The 19688-nt window shown below is 44.2% G+C and overlaps 2 protein-coding genes and 1 non-coding gene across 5 annotated transcripts in view; 2 read left to right on the plus strand and 1 right to left on the minus strand.

The window, feature by feature from the left end:
• Positions 1 to 6933: 6933 nt before the first annotated feature.
• On the plus strand, positions 6934 to 16015 carry SOD1 (superoxide dismutase 1). Its single transcript, XM_012446556.3, has 5 exons — positions 6934 to 7101; positions 11206 to 11302; positions 13806 to 13875; positions 14610 to 14727; positions 15813 to 16015. The coding sequence occupies exons 1-5, from the start codon at positions 7036 to 7038 to the stop codon at positions 15918 to 15920; spliced, it is 459 nt and encodes a 152-aa protein (XP_012301979.3). The 5' UTR covers positions 6934 to 7035; the 3' UTR covers positions 15921 to 16015.
• Positions 11724 to 11899, plus strand: LOC135276438 (small nucleolar RNA SNORA81). The gene has a single exon (XR_010343979.1). It is a non-coding gene; the product is annotated as a small nucleolar RNA SNORA81 (small nucleolar RNA).
• Positions 14643 to 19688, minus strand: part of SCAF4 (SR-related CTD associated factor 4) — a 65149-nt gene continuing 60103 nt past the window's right edge. For all 3 annotated transcript variants that reach the window (XM_012446545.2, XM_012446525.2, XM_012446535.3), the window contains exon 20: positions 14643 to 19572. In XM_012446545.2, coding sequence (XP_012301968.2) covers positions 18617 to 19572 — 956 coding nt within the window. In that variant the 3' untranslated portion in view covers positions 14643 to 18616. The remainder of the gene's footprint in view (positions 19573 to 19688) is intronic.

The following is a 19688-nucleotide window of genomic DNA, read 5'->3' on the forward strand; positions in this document are numbered from 1 at the left end:
GAGATGGGAGGGTCTCTTGAGACCAGGAGTTCGAGGCTGCAGTAAGCTATGATCACATCACTGCACTTTAGTCTAAGCTATAGAATGAGACCCTGTCTCTAAAATAAAAAAAAATAAAAAATAAAAAAAAAAGTAAATGAAGCAACAATAAAAGAAAACAAATAGCAAAATGGTAAATGTAAATCCAAACATACCATTAAATCATTAAATGTGAATGATCTAAACATTCCAATAAAAAAACAGATTATTTGGATAAAAAAAGCAAAATCTAACTATAGGCAGTCTGCAAGAGTTACACCCTAGATTCAAAAACAAAAAAAAAGAGGAACGTGAAAACATAGAAAAAGATATACTATGAAAATAGTAGGCTGAGGGTGGCAGTATATGCACCTATAATTTTAGCCCTTTGGGAGACCAAGGTGGGAGGATTGCTTGAGCTCAGGAATTTGAGACCAGCCTGGGCAATATGGCAAAACCCCATCTCTACAAAAAATACAAAAATTAGGGCATGGTGGTGTGTGACTGTAGTCCCAGCTACTTGAGAGACTGAGGTGGGAAGATCCTTGAGCCTCAGAGGTTAAGGCTGCAGTGAGCCATAATTGGGCCACTGTACTTCAGCCTGGGTGACAGAGACAGAGTGAAACTCTGCCTCAAAAAAAAAAAAAAGTCACCATAAGAGAGTTGCAGTCATTAGTTATATGGCTATCTCTAACATTAACTTTAAGTCAAGAAATATTACTAGAGACAAAGAGGAACATTTAGTAATGATACAAGAGTCAATACGTCAGGAGCATACAAGTCATAAATATGTACATATCTAGTAACAAAGTCTCAAAAACATGAAAGAAAACTGGCAAAATTAAAAGATATTAGGAGATATAGACAGTCCACTGAGGCAGGTGGGCTGCTTGATCCCAGGAGTTCTAGATGAGCTTGAGCAACATAGGGAGACCCCATTTCTACCAAATATTAAAAAAATCAGCTGGGTATGCTGGTGCTCACCTGTAGTCCCAGCTACTGGGGAGGCTGAGGTGAGAGGATCACCTCAGTCCAGGAAGTCGAGGGTGCAGTGAGCTGAGATCACACTACTACACTCCAGCCTGAGTGACAGAGTGAGACCTGGTCTCAAAAAACCAGAACAAAACAAAACATAACAAGAACTTTGAATAAGATGTGTGTTAATTCTGAGACGGGAGTCCAGACTTAGGAATGATCCTGAGGCTTAAACCCATATCCAAGGGGAGAGTTCCAGCCTGGCTAGGTTCCTCAGGCACCGTACATGCACCCTGTCCTGAATGAAGCCCTTTGTCCTTGAAGCTGCTTTCCCTGGTAAACAGCACCAAGCCGGCTAGAAACCTGGGGCTGCCCTTACCTTCCTCTCTCACCACATACTGGTAATGAGTGGCTGGGCTTTGTGGCTGCATTTCCATGATCTCCCAGCTTTTGTCCAGTAATGGCCTTATGTGGGCTCTTATCCTGTCTCCCAAATGACCTCTCTGCCTTGAGTCTCACCCCATCCGCTCTCGGTCCACCCACTCAGCTATTCCAGAGACCATCTTGGCTCCCTGAAGACACCCCTCTGGTGGCTTCTCATCTCTATCAGTTAGAAATTGCTTTTAACTGCACATAACAGCTATCTGGTTATGCTATTTAACCAAATAAAGGTTTATTTTTCTCATGTGACGAAAAGTGCACAGAGAAGTAGACCATTTCCACTGATAACCACTGAGGGTTTCTTATGACTCTTATGGCAATGAAATGTGTGTTTACAGAATAATGATATACAATTTTAAGATTTTAATATAATTGGGCCTAAGCACAGTGTTTTTGGTGTTTTTGTTTTTAACTGCCTGGGTGATTCTGTTGTGCGGCCAGGGTTGACAAACACTGCCTCTAGGCCAGCTGCCTTTGATTTGCAGCTGAGGTCTAGAGAGAATTATTGAAAATGTAGTCCCAGCTACTTGGGAGGCTGAAGCTGGAGAATCACTTAAGCTCAGTGGGGTGAGGCTATGGTGAGCCAAGACTGCACCACTTCTCTACAGCCTGGGGGACAGAGAGAGACTCCATATCAAAAAAAAAAAAAAAAAAAAGAATTTCTGGTCTACCATTTTTTACCTTTTTGCCCATTTTTCTTTTTTTCTTTTTTTTTGAGACAGAGCCTTGCTCTGTCGCCCAGGCTGGAGTGCAATGGTGCGATCGCGGCTGACCGCAACCTCTGCCTCCCAGGTTCAAGCAATTGTCCTGCCTCAGCCTTCCAAGTAGCTGGGATTACAGGTGCCCACCCCCACACCTGGCTAATTTTTGTATTTTTAGTAGACATGGGGTTTCTCTATGTTGATCAGGCTGGTCTCCAACTCCTGACCTCAGGTGATCTGCCCACTTTGACCTCCCAAAGTGCTGGGATTACAGGCGTGAACCACCACACCTGGCTGTTGCCCACCTTTCACCACAGAGGTCCCCAAACATGAATTTTCCCTCCCAGGAAGGCTGAAATGACACATTACAAGCAGCTTAGTCATCTGCACACGGTGCCATCTGATTTGAGGCATCTATTCCTCCTCACCATTCCTGATAAGACTGGACTGTCTACATGTGCCACATTCTTTTTCTTTTTCTTTTTTTTTTTTTTTTGAGACAAGGTCTTGCCTGTTCTGCTTCCTTATACCCTGGAGTTCAAGTGCAAAGGTCCCTCTCATCTGATTTCCCTGTTTTTAATTTTAAGTTACATACCCCAGCATGATGATGATGATTATTGTTGAGACAGAATCTCATTCTGTTGCCCAGGCTGGAGTGCAATGGTGCAATCGTAGCTCATTGCAGCCTCAACCTCCTGGCCTCACACAACCCTCCTATCTCAGCCTCCCAAGTAGCTTGGACTACAGGCACGTACCACCATGCCTGGCTAATTACATGTGTCAGATTCAAGCCACGTTCCAGGATTCCAAACAACTTAGGCTACTTTAGGATTCTGTTGATTTCTAGGAGACTATCAATGGAACTGGCCTGGTACAAGAGCAAACTCTTCAAAATTACATACTTGAGGCTGGGCAGGGTGGCTCACGCCTGTAATCCCAGCACTTTGGGAGGTCAAGGCGGGCAGATCACTTGAGGTTAGGAGTTTGAGACCAGCCTGGCCAACATGATGAAACCCCATCTCTACTAAAAATACAAAAAGTAGCTGGTGTGGTGGTGCATGCCTGTAATTCCAGCTACTCAGGAGGCTGAGGCATGAGAATCTCTTGCACCCGGGAAGCGGAGGTTGCAGTGAGCTCCACTGCACTCCAGCCTGGGTGACAGAGCAAGACTCTGTCTCCAACAACAACAACGTTTGAATCCTGCAGTCACATCCCAGTTTGAAACACACGGACGCTGTGATATATTATGGGGCAGGAGCACCCCACAGTCACAGGATCATGGAGTTTCCAGGTTGGAATGAACAGGCCTGCCCTAACATTTGCAGGGCTGAGACAAGAGCACAGACAGAGACCCTTATACCATATGCCAAATGCTTAGATATAATAAATCATGAGGACACAGCTACATAAATATGTTCTATCAGCCTGTCTTAAGAAATATACCTTCATAAAGACCTGGAAGGCAGGTTCAAATGTGGAATTTTTGGACTTCTTTCAGTTCTGTGTAGAAGGCTGGCAGTAGAGAGATGGCTGCCTGCCCGCTTGCCCCTGGCCTGTCCTCTTTTCCCCAGTCCTGCTCCTAGTGGCACTGGGCGGGGCCTGTGTTCAAGGCTAGCAGTGAACTCAATGAGGGACAGTCCCTGCGTGGCCTGTTCAGGACCCTATATACAAGCTCAGGGTTCTTCGGGCAGGAAATTCTGGGATGCTGGTACTCAAGTGGTGTTCTAAACAGTGGTCCCTGGCCGGGCACAGTGGTTCATGCTTGTAATCCCAGCACTTTGGGAAGCCAAGGTGGGTGGATCACTTGAGGTCACAAGTTCGAGACCACCATGGCCAACATGGTGAAACCCCATCCCTACTAAAAATACAAAAATTTAGCCGGGTGTGATGGCGCACACCTGTAATCCCAGCTACTTGGGAGGCTGAGGCAGAATTGCTTGAACCTGGGAAGTGGAGGTTGCAGTAAGCCAAGATTGCACCACGGCACTCCAGCATGGGCGACAGAGTGAGACTCCATATCTAAATAAGTAAAAAATAAACAGTGGTTCTTAACTGAGAGTGATTTGGCAAGGTCTGGAATTATTTTTGGTTGTCCCAGCCTGGCAGGGAGGGGGAGGGTATTACTGGCATCTAGTGAGCAGGGGCAAGGGATTCTACTAAACATCCTACACTGGAGAGGACAGCCTCTACAGCAAAGAATTATCTGGCCCAAAATGTCCATAGTGCCCAGATTTGACATCCTGCATTAGGAAGACACAAATACCCTTAATTATCACGAAGTTAAATTCCTTAACCCTGTTCCAGGAGAGACGATGTTCTTGGGAGGAGCACCTTCTTGGCTTCAACACATTTTTTTTTTTTTAGACGAAGTCTTGCTCTGTTGCCCATGCTGGAATGCAGTGGCACGATCTCAGCTTACTGCAACTTCCGCCTCCCTGGTTCAAGCAATTCTCCTGCCTCAGCCTCCCGAGTAGTTGAGATTACAGGCGTGCTCGACCATGCCCAGCTAATTTTTTGTATTTTTAGTAGAGATGGGGTTTCACCATGCTGGCCAGGCTGGTCTCAAACTCCTGACCTTGTGATCTTCCTGTCTTGCCCTCCCAGAGTGCTGGGATTACAGGCGTGAGCCACCACATACGGCCTCAACACATTCTTTTCTCCATGGGAGATGATGCCAGAAGAGGGACAGAACAGGGCCCTTTAAAGTAAGGGACTCCTTTGTTCAGGTGTAAGGATCATCGTAGGAAGGCACCACCCTGGCATTATTAGACCATCTCAAAAGAAGAGTAATTCACCATCCCAAAGCAGCTCTCTTGTGTCGACGGGTGGCTCCCTTGGCAAGTTTACAATGAACTGAAATCTGCTGAACTTCCTGGAACCCAAAGAAACTTCAGCCTTGGGCAAAGGCCATTTGGCCAGCATTTGCACTGTTTATGTAACCGTCTAGAATATACTAATTATCTGTAAACTACCAAATACAACAAGCAAAACTACAATTATGTATAATGCCTGGAGGATGATCAAAAAATGTGAATTGTGTTTCGAACCCAATGAAACTTCAGCCTTGGGCAAAGGCCATTTGGCCAGCATTTGCACTGTTTATGTAACCGTCTAGAATATACTAATTATCTGTAAACTACCAAATACAACAAGCAAAACTACAATTATGTATAATGCCTGGAGGATGATCAAAAAATGTGAATTGTGTTTCTCTGATAAGGGATGCATTAGAGTCTGAGGGTCTAAATAACATAAATAATAAGTAAGTAAATACACAGACAATACTGTACTCCAAACAAGGCTGGAGTAGCTTCTGTTGTTCATACTGGACTTGAATTAAGTCTCAGTATTTTGCCATGCTCAAAACTAAATGCTGGCCGGGCGCGGTGGCTCAAGCCTGTAATCCCAGCACTTTGGGAGGCCGAGACGGGTGGATCACGAGGTCAAGAGATCAAGACCATCCTGGTCAACACGGTGAAACCCCGTCTCTACTAAAAATACAAAAATTAGCTGGGCACGGTGGCGCGTGCCTGTAATCCCAGCTACACAGGAGGCTGAGGCAGGAGAATTGCCTGAACCCAGGAGGCGGAGGTTGCGGTGAGCCGAGATCGCGCCATTGCACTCCAGCCTGGGTAACAAGAGCGAAACTCCGTCTCAAAAAAAAAAAAAAAAAAAAAAAAAGAACTAAATGCTAGGCTGGATGTGGTAGCTCACATCTGTAATCCCAGCACTTTGGAAGGCCAAGGAGAGCAGATGGCTGGCTTGAGCTCAGGAAGTTGAAACCAGCCTGGGTAACATGGTGAAATCTCCATCTCTACTCAAAATACAAAAATTAGCCGGGTGTGGTGTCGCATGCCTGTGGTCCCAGGTACTTGGGAGGCTGACGCAGGAGGATCGCTTGAACCTGGGAGGTCGAGGCTGCAGTGAGCTTGATCGTGCCACTGCACTTCAGCCTGGGTGACAGAGCGAGAATTTGTCTCAAAAAACAAACAATCACCGCCCACCCGAAAAAAGTAGTTTGTACTATTTTCTCATTTCATAATATGTTTTTGAAACATTCCCCTTGAAAGATAAGTCATCTTTATCATCCTGTTGTATGGAGGGATCATAAATTATGTCATCATTTTATCCTTCACCTTGAGTGTTGTGGCCTTGGGGCCAGACAAAAACGCAGGAGATGCGTAGAAGCCAACTAGCTGCCGTTTTGGTTGGTTATCTGCAGGGCTGTCGTCCTGCCAAAGAGGAAAAATGTAAAAAGAGTATGGAATTCTGCCAACCAAATAAACTCTGTGCTAAGGACTAAGAAAATTGCAGGGGAAGAAAAGGTGAGGCCGGGGATTGAGGTGTAACGACTTCCTACACCTTCAGAAAACTGAAAACCAAGACAAAAAAATGAAAACTACAAAAGCATCCATTTTGGTACGTCCCAATTTCTGAGTAACAAATGAGATGCTGTGACCAAAATCAGTCATAACTAATGACATTTCTAGATAAAGTGACTTCAGATCGCCAAGGCGTACCATGTGTACCTCATTTTGCCAACATCACGTCCTGCATTCGGCGGGCGACGCCCCCGTTTGGAGAAAGATGTGTTTTTTTTCCACGTTTCGGGTTTCTGGACCTTTCCGGGCTGTGGGGCGGAGGGAGTCTGCGGCGCACGCGGCCCCTTGGCCCCGCCCCCGGTCATTCCCGGCCACTGACGACCCGAGGCTGCCGCAGAAGGCGGGCTGAGCGGCGCGCCGATTGGTTCCGGGCCAGAGTGGGTGGGGCACGGAGGTCCGGCCTATAAAGTGTCCGCGGCGCGCTGGTTCGGGTTTGCGCTGTTTTCTTCTGCGGCGTCTGTGGTTCCCCTGGCAGTCTTTGGAACCCGGATCCAGGCGTGGCCTCGCGAGTGGTGGCGATGAAGGCGGTGTGCGTGTTGAAGGGCGACGGCCCGGTGCAGGGCACCATCAATTTCGAGCAGAAGGCAAGGGCCGGGGCGAAGGCTCGTGGCGAGACCTCTCTCGCCCGCTTGCCCGCCCACGCATCTGTGCTTGGAGCGGGCCGCCAGCCAGGCCTCGGGGCTGTCGTGGTCCCGCGCCCGGCCCCGGCCCCGGCCCCGGCCCGTGCCGCCTGGTCGGAGCCTTCGCCCACGGCGGTGCGGCGTCCGCTAAGTGCTGAGTCACCGGGCGGGCCCGGGCACGGGGTGTGGGACTGAGGCCGCCGCGGGGTTGGGCCTGCGCGTGGCGGGAGCGCGGGGATGGATTGCCGCGGCAGGGAGGGGCGGGGGCGGGCGCGCTGGCCACGGGGGTCCGTGGACCGGCGCTGCCGGGTCGGTTGTGGTGCTTGGAGCGGCTGTTCTCCTCCCTTGCCTGGCCGTGTTCTCGTTCTGTGGGTCCCGCGGACGCCGAGTGGCGCAGTGCCAGGCCCGGCCCCGGGGGGGCGACTGCGCCGGGGGACCCCTGGTCTTCGCATCCCTCTCTACTTTGCGACTTCAGCACTCTAGGTCAGGGAGTCTCCGCTTTTGTATACAGCTCTAAGGCTAAGAATGTTTTTTTATGTCTTTAAAATACTTTGGAAAAGAAAAATACGCAACAGAGACCGTTTTGTATGTCACTTTGCAAGAAAGTTTGCTGGCTGTTCTAGGTCTGTTCTAGGTCTGTTCTAGGTCATGGTTGGGCTGCAAGGGCAGAGAAGGTAGCCTTGGACAGAGGTCCTTTTCCTCTTCCTAAGCTCCGAAAGCCAGAGATTTAACTGACCCTTCCGGGGATTTTCAAGGGCAGTGATTCTTAATTCTAGGTGCACAGTTACCTCATTTGAAGATCTTATTTAAAATACAGACACCAGAGCCCAGCCTCAGACCAATTACATGCAAACCTGCCCTAGTGCAGGGTGAGTAATGCCGGGTTTTAAAAGTTTCCAAGGTGATTTTGATGTGCACCCACGATTTAGAATTGTTGTTTGAGGTCAGTGGGTGGGGTTTAGGATTTGGAAATGAGAAGAATTGGAGTTTCCATTACACCGAACTGGCACTTAATAACTGTAGTCGGAGATAGCATAGGGAGAAATGCCAGATATAGGTGAAGGGGAGGAAGGCAGCAAATCACACTGCCATGTGTGTACCTGTGCAACAATCTTGCATGTTCTTCACATGTACCCCTAAACCTAAAATGCAATAAAAAAAATGCAAGAATCTTTCAGGATTTCCTGATTAAAACTTTTTAAAAAATAAAATAACTAAGATTGCTCAGCCAATTTATTCCTCTTATTTTTCAAAGTTTGTATGTGTATAGAAAAAAAAATAACTGTAGTCGGAGCATTTCTGAAGCCAACTTCTCTGTAAAGTGGCTTTAAAATTGCTCTGCCATTAGGCAGGTTGCTAAGATGGTCAAAGACAAACTTCTGAACGAATCTTGTAGAATAAAATATACAGAAATATTTTCAGAGCTGTTATCAGTAAAATTGCAAAACGAGTTGCCAGGAAGGCCGTTGTGATAATACTGTCCCCAGAACCTTAGCGAAGTTACCAACTGGTGGAAAATTGTCTCGTACTCGGCTTAAAAATCGGGAGGATATTTACTGTATGAATGAGATTCAGTCTTTAAATGGATTTATAGAAACAGGAGAGGACAGGAACAGTCTGTGTAAGTGTCTGAAATTTATGTGAGGGAGATTCGAGTTTAGCTTTTTTTTTTTTTTTTTGAGACAATTTCGCTCTGTCGCCCAGAGTGCAGGGGCACGATCTCTGCTCACTGCACCCTCCGCCTCCCTGGTTCAAGTGATTCTTCTGCCTCAGCCTCTCCAGTAACTGGGGACTACAGGCGTGCACCACCATGTCCAGCTAATTTTTGTTTTTTTAGTGGAGATGGGGTTTCACCATGTTGGCCAGGATGGTCTTGATCTCCTGACCTCATGATCCACCCGCCTGGGCCTTCCAAAGTGGTGGAATTTAGAGACGTGAGCCACCACACCAGGCCAGCTTTTTTCTTTAATAGGCCTCCAGATTTTCTGGAAAAGGTTCTTTGCCATTTGCCTTCATTTTGCGGGTTTCATTTGTCACTTTGTTTTATCCCTCTTGAGTGCTCCCCACATAATTCACCAGTACTAGTCTTAAGAGCCTCTGAGGAATCCCCTCTCCTTGGCCATTGAGAAGCCATGCATGAACCCAGGTTTCTGCCATTTTCTACCTTCCCTGAGCAGCTTGCATAGTTCCCTCTTTTAAGCTCCAGGCTTCATTTTGGTGATGCCCGTTGTACCTGAGAAAGACCCTTGGACAGTGGTGCATTCCAGCTCTCCAGATATGCAGAGATAATTGGCCGTAAACTACTTGGCTTGGCCCTTTCTGTGTATAAAATCTTGGACTTGTTGCCAGCTTTTACAAATCAGACTTTTTCACCTATTAATTAGTCCAGTTTTCCCAGCTTCTCTTGGAGAGTGTTTGGAGATCTCTTCATACTGAACCTTCACTGGCCCAAGGGCAGCACAGCTGGAGCAGTTCGTGTATTTTTTCACTTCCCAGGCCTGTGTCATTCTCCTAATTTAACAGCCTGGTCCCTGTAGGGCCCAAGCACAGCTGCTTACGTGTTCCTGATGCATTACCCGTTACATGGAGGTTTGAAAGAACCTGCTCTTTTTGGCTCTGTGCTCTTGTTAACAAAGAGTGTTTGAGGGACAACTTTCACAGTTGAGTTTTTTCCAAAATTAAAGGTTGTAGAAGGGTCATGGCATCTATTCTCAAAAAGAAAAGAATTTAAAAAGGCAGCAATTGCCAGAAGACTTCGTTTGAGCAGTGGTATTTTCCAGTGGAAAGTCACCTCTTAAGGGCTATTGCCTCTTAACTGTTGGCCCTGCCTATTTGAAAACAAACCAAGCTAAAACGAGAGACACTAACGTGTTGTATGACTGTGATATGGACGCTGTGTCTATTTTAGTCAGATCTAGTTGTAACTTCCTTGATTTCTGTATGTAGCCATGGAGCACCATTACCTGTCACCGTTACCTGAATGGCGATCCTGCTTATCTTCTTGGTAGAGTGGAAGGGTTATCTAGGTTTCAGTGCTTGAAAAGATTTCAGAAAACACTAGTACCTCTGGTTAGACTGGAATCAGTCCTCTCCCACGGGCAGTGGAATAGGATAGTTTGACTGCTAATTAAGAATACCTGGCTGGGTGCAGTGACTCACGCCTGTAATCCTAGCACTTTGGGAGGCCAGGGCAGGTGAATCACGAGAGATCAAGACCATTCTGGCTAACACGGTGAAGCCCATGCTTACTAAAAATGTGACAAATTAGCTGGGTGTGGTGGCATGCACCTGTAATCCCAGCTACTCAGGAGGCTGATGGGGGAGAATCACTTGAACGCTGGAGAATCGCTTGAACCCAGGAGGTGGAGGTTGCAGTGAGCCGAGATCGCACCACTGCACTCCAGCCTATGCGGCAGAGTGAGACTACATCTGAAAAAAAAAGAAAAAAACCTATGATGGAAACTTAAAAATACTTACTGAGTGGGGGAGTGGGGAGCAGGGGTCCTAGAGTTGCCTGTTGGACATTTCCAAGGTGGCTTTTTCTTTAAGAGTCAAGTCTGTTTGCCGTATGGAAGAGTGTCTATATGAAGAAAAAGTAAGGTACTAATGAGTGTAGGATGAGACATATACCTTTGGGTTAAAAAGGTTTACATGTACATGTATATTCAACATGTACAAATATGACCCGTTCAAAAGTATTTGCTAAATAAATAGGTACTTAATATTACATTTTTACTGTAATAGTCAAACCCTACAAAGTATCTAACCCTGATGTGTAGGTACTCACTGTGCTTACCACTCTGTTAGGTGCTTTTTATGTTAATCACAAAGCCTAGCCACAGCGCTTGCGCATTGAGTGCGGGACAAGATTACCATCTCCCTTTGAGGACACAGGCCTAGAGCAGTTAAGCAGCTTGCTGGAGGTTCACTGGCTAGAAAGTGGTGGTTCTGGGATTTGGACACGGATCTTACCACTCCCAAGTCTGGTTTTTTGCTTGCCTGTGAGGGGTAAAGGTAAATCAGCTGTTTTCTTGGTTCAGTAACTCTCGCACTTTTCTTTGATTAAAGGAAAGTAATGGACCAGTTAAGGTGTGGGGAAGCATTACAGGATTGGCTGAAGGCCTGCATGGATTCCATGTTCATCAGTTTGGAGATAATACGCAAGGTGGGTGTTGTGTTGTGCTGGTGACCCATACTTGTTCAGCCTAGTTAGATAAACTCAGTAGCCCCTAAACATTAAAACCTCTCAACTCATTTTTGTTTTTGAGACAGGGTCTTGCTCTGTCACCCAGGCACCCAGGCTGAAGTGCAGTGGTGCTGTGGGATCACAGCTCACTGTTAGCCTCAGCCTCCCAGGCTCCAGTGAGCCTCATGCCTTGGGCTGTAGTTGGGACTACAGGCACACACCGCCACGCCTGGCCCATTTTTGTATTTTTTCTAAAGGTGGGGTTTCATCATGTTACCCAGGCTAGTCTTGAACCGCTGGGCTCAAGCGGTCCATCCTCGACCTCCCAGAGTGCTGGGATTACAGGTGTGAGCCACTGTGCCTGGCAAAACCCTCAACTCTTCTGTTAAAAAAGGGGTCAACTTTATTGTATAAGCACTGTGCTAAAGTTACAGAAACTAGGACCATATCTTGTTTTTGTAATAATGCTAGCAGAGTGAGACAGGAAGAAAAGTAATTGCACTAGATTGTGAAGACTGGGGTAGACCTGTTTCTTAATGTCCAGTGTCCTTTGTCTTAAGATTTGGTGTAGTATATCTTTAGAAACAAACAAACAAAAGTCAAGGTGAAGTAACTGTGATCAACCTTAAGATTAGCTGCAGAACTGGTCTTTGACACCTAGGCATGGAAAAAAGGGGACAGAGTTGATGTTTTTTGTCTTATGGCTTCGTTGTAGTAGAGGGTGTTTTTTAAAGAATGCAATAGAAAATAAGAAGTTGAGCTCTTCACTCTTGGGAGTGACCCCAGGTGTGGGTGCCTCGAGCAAAGGGGCTGTATTTATTTGTATAATGCCATATAAGAGCATGCCCCAGACACAGGCTCCTAGTGGGGCAAAAGTGTGATGCAGACTGAAGATGGAATGTAGATAGATGATTATCGGTGCTTTGGAATAAGCTTTTTTAAAATAAATTTTAAGTATTTTTAAAAATCAGACAGCCCCTGAACCAGAGTAGGTTCGGAGAAATGCCAGGTTTTCTTTTTCTTTTTCTTTTTTTTTTTTGAGGCAGTCTCACAGCTGTCACCCAGGCTGGAGTGCAGTGGCACGATCTCAGCTTACTGCAACCTCCGCCTCCTGGGTTTAAGCCATTCTCTGCCTCAGCCTCTTGAGTAGCTGGGATTACAGGCCCATGCCACCACGCCCAGCTAATTTTTTTTGTATTTTTTTTTTTTTTTTTTTTTTTTTTTTTTAGTAGAGATGGAGTTTCACCATATTGGCCAGGCTGAACTCCTGACCTCGTGATCCACCCGCCTTGGCCTCCCAATTTGGGATTCGAAGCAAGTTCACAAACGTTTATGGGTTAAATTGCATTTAGTGATCTTTTGCCATATTTGAATAATAATCTGAATGTTTTGTTTATAGATTTCTTCTTAAATTAACTTTATGCATCTTGGTAATTTAGTTCCAAATAGTGATTTTGAATGATCAAATTGGATCCATTTCCGAAATTGCTGAAATTCCCCGAGATGCTTTTTGACTTTTCCCGCCTCTGGTTTGGGAAGTGATTGCCCTGCTGCGTCCTGTGACTTGCCTGCTTTTCTCCCTGTGTGGGACTCCTGGGCTGGCGGGGGGCTGCTGAATGAAGACAGCTGTGTTACGAAAGGGCCTCCTGTGCCGTCGAGGCTGTGCTCTATGAATGTCATCCCCTGGTGCACAGGAGCGCCCTCTACACAGGATACAGTCGGAATGCCACCCCCTGGAGTTGTGTAAGGCAGCAGCCTTGGCCCTGGCACATAAGATGCTGTTGAATATTCTGCCTGCACCAAGTAAAGGGCACAGATAGAACTGCTTGATAGTATGTTGCTGGGGAGATGAGATTTTTGTAGTTAAAGAATACTACATTCTTAAAAATTTGGATCATAACCATGGGATTTTAATAGAAAAACTGTTGAAGATCAGTGTAGTCCCCTTATTTTACAGTGAAGAAGCCAAAGCCCAGAGAAGGGTATTAACTTTACAAGTGTCCGACAGTAGTTAGAACTTTTTATTTATTTTTGAGACGGAGTCTTGCTGGAGTCACCTAGGCTGGGGTGCAGTGGTGTGGTCTCAGCTTACTGCAACCTTTGCCTCCCAGGTTCAAGCGATTCTCCTGCCTCAGCCTCCCAAGTAGCTGGGACTACAGGTGTGCACTACCATGCTCAGCTAATTTTTGTATTTTTTCAGTAGAGACAGGGTTTTGCCATGTTGGCCAGGCTGGTCTCAAACTCCTGACCTTAAGTGATCCACCCACCTCACCTTCCCAAAGTGCTGGGATTACAGGTGTGAGCCTCCATGCCTGGCCATAGAACTTGTTTCTGTTCCCTTCTCACTGTGCCTGTATCAAGGTGTTGCTTATCCCAGAAGTCATGATGCAGGCCTTTGCTCTCTGTTGGAAGTTGTAGTAGTGTTTTAGAATGTATTTGGGAACTTTAATTCATAATTTGGCTTTTTTTTTCTTGTAAATAGGCTGTACCAGTGCAGGTCCTCACTTTAATCCTCTATCCAGAAAACATGGTGGGCCAGAGGATGAAGAGAGGTGAGCAACAAGATGCTTAACTCTCTTAATAATGGCGATAGCTTTCTGGAGTCCATGTGGTGTACTACTGTAAATATGTGCCAAGGTAGTTCCGTCTTCTCCCCACCTTTGCTTTTGAACTTGACTCTCATCTAACCCCCTGCCCCCAAATGCTGGAATGCTTACTTGCTGGGCTTAAAGGAGTTGACAAATGGGGACACTTAAAACGGTTTGGTTTTGTAGCATTTATTGAATATAGAACTAATACAAGTGCCAAAGGGAACTAATACAGGAAATGTCATGAATAACAGTACTGTCAACCACTAGCAAAATCAGTCATCATTATGAAACATAGGAAGCTTCTTAGATTAAAAAAAATTGAAATTGAAAACTAGTCGAGACTCCATTTGTATGTGTCTTTTCTGAAAGCCTTTCAGGAAAATATTAAAGGACAAGATTATTTTTGTAACAGAGGCCCTGGGACATAGCTTTGTTAGCTATGCCAGAAATTAACAGGCTTAACTCAGTAACTGAGAGTTTACCCTTTGGTACTTCTGAAACGAGGTGCACCCCCATCTTTCTTCCCAGAGCATTAGTCTGTAGACTTGAAGCCTTATTGGAAGAGCTGTGTCTAGAATGCCTAGCTACTTGTTTTCAAATTTGTGTTTACTCAGTCAAGTTTTAATTTAGTTCATGAACTACCTTGATGTTTAGTGGAATGAGCCCTAATCCATCTGACGCTTTTTAATTTTCAGGCATGTTGGAGACCTGGGCAATGTGACTGCTGGTAAAGATGGTGTGGCCAATGTGTCAATTGAAGACTCTGTGATCTCACTCTCAGGAGACCATTCCATCATTGGCCGCACGTTGGTGGTAAGTTCTCATAAAAGGATATGCATAAAACTTCCTCTAACATACAGTCATGTATCTTTTCACTTCATAATTGTTAGTTGTGGTTTCTAAAGATCCAGATAAATTGAACTTGCAGTTCAAATTGGGAAAAGCAAATTTTTTTGGATGATTACAGTGAAAATGAATTATTCTATCTAGGTCAGTTAAGAACACTGTTCTGCTAAGATGCAGTAAAAAGCAGGTTACATTTGAGCATATTAGAAGATCTGAATTGGGAAAGACAGAAGTATTGTTTAGTTTTAAAGTGGTCAGATTTTCTTGCCAAGATTGGGTTTCTTACTTATTAAACAGAACATTTTGTAAGTTTAAAACCTGGGACGGACTTGAGTATTCATGTTCACTCAGGTCTGCAGGTTATCAGGACTAGTTTAACTTGTGGAAAGCTGCTGCCCCAAGTTATCCTGGGGAACCGCATCTAGTTCATGCCAAACGCCAAGCGGAGGCTCTCTCTACCTACCCTTGAGGGCATTAACAGTCAGTAGTCACTTCCATTCAGGTGACCCTTTCTATGGTTTTCTTGAGCCATAGTTGTAAAGCAGAAAAATCATTTATAAAGGTTTGATGAGCAAAATTCAAAATACTGTTGCTAAAATATGAAGGTATTTTTAGGGTTATATCTTATTTATAGGCCTGTTGCTCATTTGGCATGAAATTTTGAGGTTTTTCGTTCATTTTCACTTTCCTTTTTTTCCAAAGCAATTAAAAAAACTGCCAAAGTAAGAGTCACTGCTGAACTAAGGTTACTGTAATTTATGGAGGATTAAGAGTAGCGTGGTGGTCTACAACAGTTACTTGGGTTTTCAGTATTTTAGACATAGCAACACTTACCTATTGTTTAAAGGTAATGTCTTTGCAACACCTAGACAAAGCCTTTAGTAGTAGTTTCTACTTTTAAACTACTAAATATTAGTATTACTATTTCTCTACTAGTAGGATTAATGTTATTTTTCTAATATTATAGGGTTCTTAAACATCTTTTGGGTATTGTTGGGAAGAGGTAGTGATTACTTGACAGCCCAAAGTTATCTTCTTAAAATTTTTTACAGGTCCACGAAAAAGCAGATGACTTGGGCAAAGGTGGAAATGAAGAAAGTACAAAGACAGGAAACGCTGGAAGTCGTCTGGCTTGTGGTGTCATTGGGATCGCCCAGTAAACATTCCCCTGGATGTAGTCTGAGTCCCATTAACTCATCTGCTATCCTGCTAGCTGTAGAAATGTAACTTGACATTAAACACTGTAATCTTAAAAGCGTAATTGTGTGATTTTTTTAAAAAGTTGCTTTTAAGTACCTGTTATGAGAAACAGGTTTATGATTACTTGGAAGATTTGTATAGTTTTATAAACCTCAAATTAAAATGTTTCAGTGACCTGTATTTTGCGAGACTTAATCACAGATGGGTATTAAACTTGTCAGAATTTCAATTCTCATCCAAGCCTGTGAATAAACCCCCTGTATGTCACCTATTTTGAGCCTATTAAAGAATCCAAACTAAATTAGCTCTAATATTTATATAAACAGCTTCAGTGGAACGGATTTACTAATATTAACTAATAGCGTTTTATTTTGAAAGTGTTTTGAGACCATCAAAATGCATATTTTTTAAACAGCAGGTCTTTTAACTGGAACTAACACAACTCTTAGACCAATAGGTTGTCTTTTGTAAGCTTTAGAGAAATGTCCCTGCTTAGTCATTTTAGCATTCATAAAGTACCTCCTTATTTTAAAAAGATGTTACGGTTTAAGAGAGCCATTGAAAACATTTAGCTTTAAAAGGCAGTTACAGCTTCAGCTAATAAGATTATCTATGTGCCAGAATGGCACAAATTCTACATTCAGGGGTAGAGGTTGGCACAACCTACTTACAGATTAGCCCTTTAAAGAAATTGTAGCATTAGAAGATAGAACAAAGGAAATGTTTTATTGTGGGTTCTGGCTGTTTAAGAATTTGCACACCGAATTACTGAAATTGAGTCACTTTCCCTTAATGTATTATGTACCTGTGAGAGAATGCTTTTAAATGTTAATCTAACTCAAGTTTGACTCGTTTATTCCATTGGAAATTATTTCTGATAAACCAGGAATAAGTGACAATCCTGTTTGTTCAGAAATATGTACTTTATCAAATGTATGATTTAGGAGAGGAAAAGCTAAACTGAAGACAAATTTGTAGTGTTACCAAAGTTTTAAAATTAAAGAATATGCTTACAGTAAGCGGTGAAAACAACCATCCTTTAAATCTTGGTAGAGAATCTTTAAAAAACAGCATTTAACAGATTTCCCTAATGCAGTTTGTTGCACATGTGGAATAACTCAAAATACAGAGACCTACTTAGGCCTTTTAAAGCTTCACATGTAAAATCGCACTAGTAGTAGCTTATTCATGTGCACATAGGATGGTCTCAGTACTTTCAGTTGGAAATACAGGCTGTAAGTCCTTGAAGTCTGGATGTTGGGTAATCACGTTTTCTTCCAGAAGCCCATTTGTTAGGACTTTTAAACTTCTCAGTGGGACAGTGTAAAATTAAGGACAAGTTTTATAATTTAAATTCACAAAACAATTTCTTCTTACTTTGTAAAAGCAGGAATATAAGGACATTGCCCTAAATATATTCTCCCCATCAAATCAAAGATCTTATTTAAAAACCAGAGTAATAAAGCAGCTTTGCCTGAGGATGAAGGCAAAGACAAAGTTAACTGCTCAGCACACTGAAACTAAGAGTTTAAGTAATTAAAAACAAACAACTTTGAGGCCATAAATACTTGGATAGTGTGACATCAGATCTTGGCACTGGATTTCCTGCAATTTCAGATGAAGGCTTAGCTTGGCTTTGAATGTCTTCATGTGATACTTCTTGGATAACTCACAATTTTTCCTAGTTAACCCAGCAACTTTAAGCAAAAGAAAGTATATGCGGGGGAAAAAGTTCAGTTTACCTCTGCCCAGCAGGGGAATTAAAAAACTGGTAAAGGCAACAGGCAAGGCTTATATAAGAAAACAATAGGTTGCAGTGAAGTCCTCAAACATACAACAAAAACCTTTTAGGTTGCAAATGTTAACCTTGATTCTTTCACCCTTTTGAAAAATTTAATAGGATGGTTAAAAAAAATATATATATAACACGCAACCTTCCAACGTAATACCCAGGCAATCAGATAATTTGTAGTACAACTTGTAACACCGGGATCTAACTTCCTCCAGCAAAATCTCCTTACAAATTAATTAGGGCAACGTTTACCACAAAGCCAATGAGGAAAAAAGAAAACTTCGACTGAATTGCAAACACAGCTTTTCAATTGACATTAAAACTAACCTTTACCTAAAAATCAGAAGTATTACATATGAAAGTGAGAATAACTACATAAAGTGTCTATTTTCATAAGTCGTCTAATTTAGACTCCAATACAGTATTAACAGATCAAACTTTGACGGTGAACAATCCTTTTCCACCTTAATGCAGTGTAGGAAGAATAGCACACATTAAAGTTTGTTACGAAAATAGAGTTTATTAAAAACATCCCTATTGTTTTGAGGAGCTTTCACCGTTACCTTGTCTTAAATTAAAAAAAAAAAAAAATAGAGAGCACTTCTAATTACGATTTGTAAACTTTTTAAAGTCAAAACTTTTAAAAAGTTACAGCAAAAAGGGTAATATTTATTCATATTTTCAGTATTTTTTGTTATTTTGTGGCTATTTTTAAATAGAAGGGAAGCAATCAAATTGCTTACAGTTCCCCACCAGCTGGCGCGGGGCTGCAGTACAGCGGGAGCGGATATAATACAGCATCTGTACACCTCAAGCTCTACACTCCAGGAAGTGTCACTGTCACATTTTCACAAATTCCAGTCTCTAACGAGGAGCCTCTGCTGCTGAGCCAGAATCCTTTTCAGGTTCAACGGATGAGGTAGCCTCAGCAGGTAACTCTTCAGAAGGCTTTAGGACTGTGGCCTCAGACTCCCCCTTCTCAAGTTCTGAAGCAGTGTCTACATTTCCCACTTGGCTAATGGGAGGTTCAATGGTTTTGTTACCACCTGACCTGTCTATCACCTCAGGCTTTTCCTTTCCTCGGGTCTCTTCCTTCTCTCTACGAGACTCTCTATCTCTAGAATCTCTCTCTCTGTCTCGATGCCCACTAGAGCGTCTATTTCTGTCTTCCAAGTCTCTGTGCCTGTCCCGGTCAGGGCTCCTCCTTCCCCACTCTCTCCTGTCACGGTTACTATTATCTCTATCATCGTTACGGTTCCCATACCGTTCCCGGTCATTTTCCACCCGATTTCCGAAAGATCTTCTTCCAAACCTTTCTTGGTCTCTACCTGAATTGAACTGCTGCCTGTTATCATTTCTAAACTGCTGCGGCTGCTGCTGTGTTGACGGAGGCTGTTGTGATGGTGGCGGCTGCTGCTGCTGCTGCTGTTGCTGCGGTTGCTGGGGCGGCTGCGGCTGTGGCTGCTGTTGCTGCTGCGGCGGCTGTTGCCTTCCGTCTCTGTCTTCAGGGCCCCCTGGGCCTGGCCCTGGGCCCCCGAGCCCTGGCATTCCACCAGGCCTAACAAAGGGGCCATGCGGTGGGAAGGGACCTTTCATTCCGTGAGGCGGAGGCATCGCAAAGCCCGCTGGTCCTGGCGGTGGGCCTCTGTGCATCATGTGCGGCGGCAGGGGACGGGGCGGCATCAGAGGGAACCGCTGTAAGTGAGGTGGGGGCATTCCCGGAGGGCGCTGGAGCGGGATGAGGCCGGGCCGGGCGCCAAGAAGACCAGTAGATGGTGCCTGGAGTCCAATTACAGGACCAGGGGCAACTCCTTGAGTGCCTAAAAGATGATAAAAATAAAAATGTAAATAGGACAGAAGATGGCACTTCCAGTTTCAGCTGTGTTCTGTGGAGCTTAAAGCACAAAATTCAATCCACCATCTTCAAATTTCATAC

The sequence above is a fragment of the Aotus nancymaae genome, unplaced genomic scaffold, assembly GCF_030222135.1.
Source record: "Aotus nancymaae isolate 86718 unplaced genomic scaffold, 86718_ANA_hifiasm-v0.15.2.pri h1tg000022l_1, whole genome shotgun sequence".
NCBI classification, from domain to species: domain Eukaryota; kingdom Metazoa; phylum Chordata; class Mammalia; order Primates; family Aotidae; genus Aotus; species Aotus nancymaae.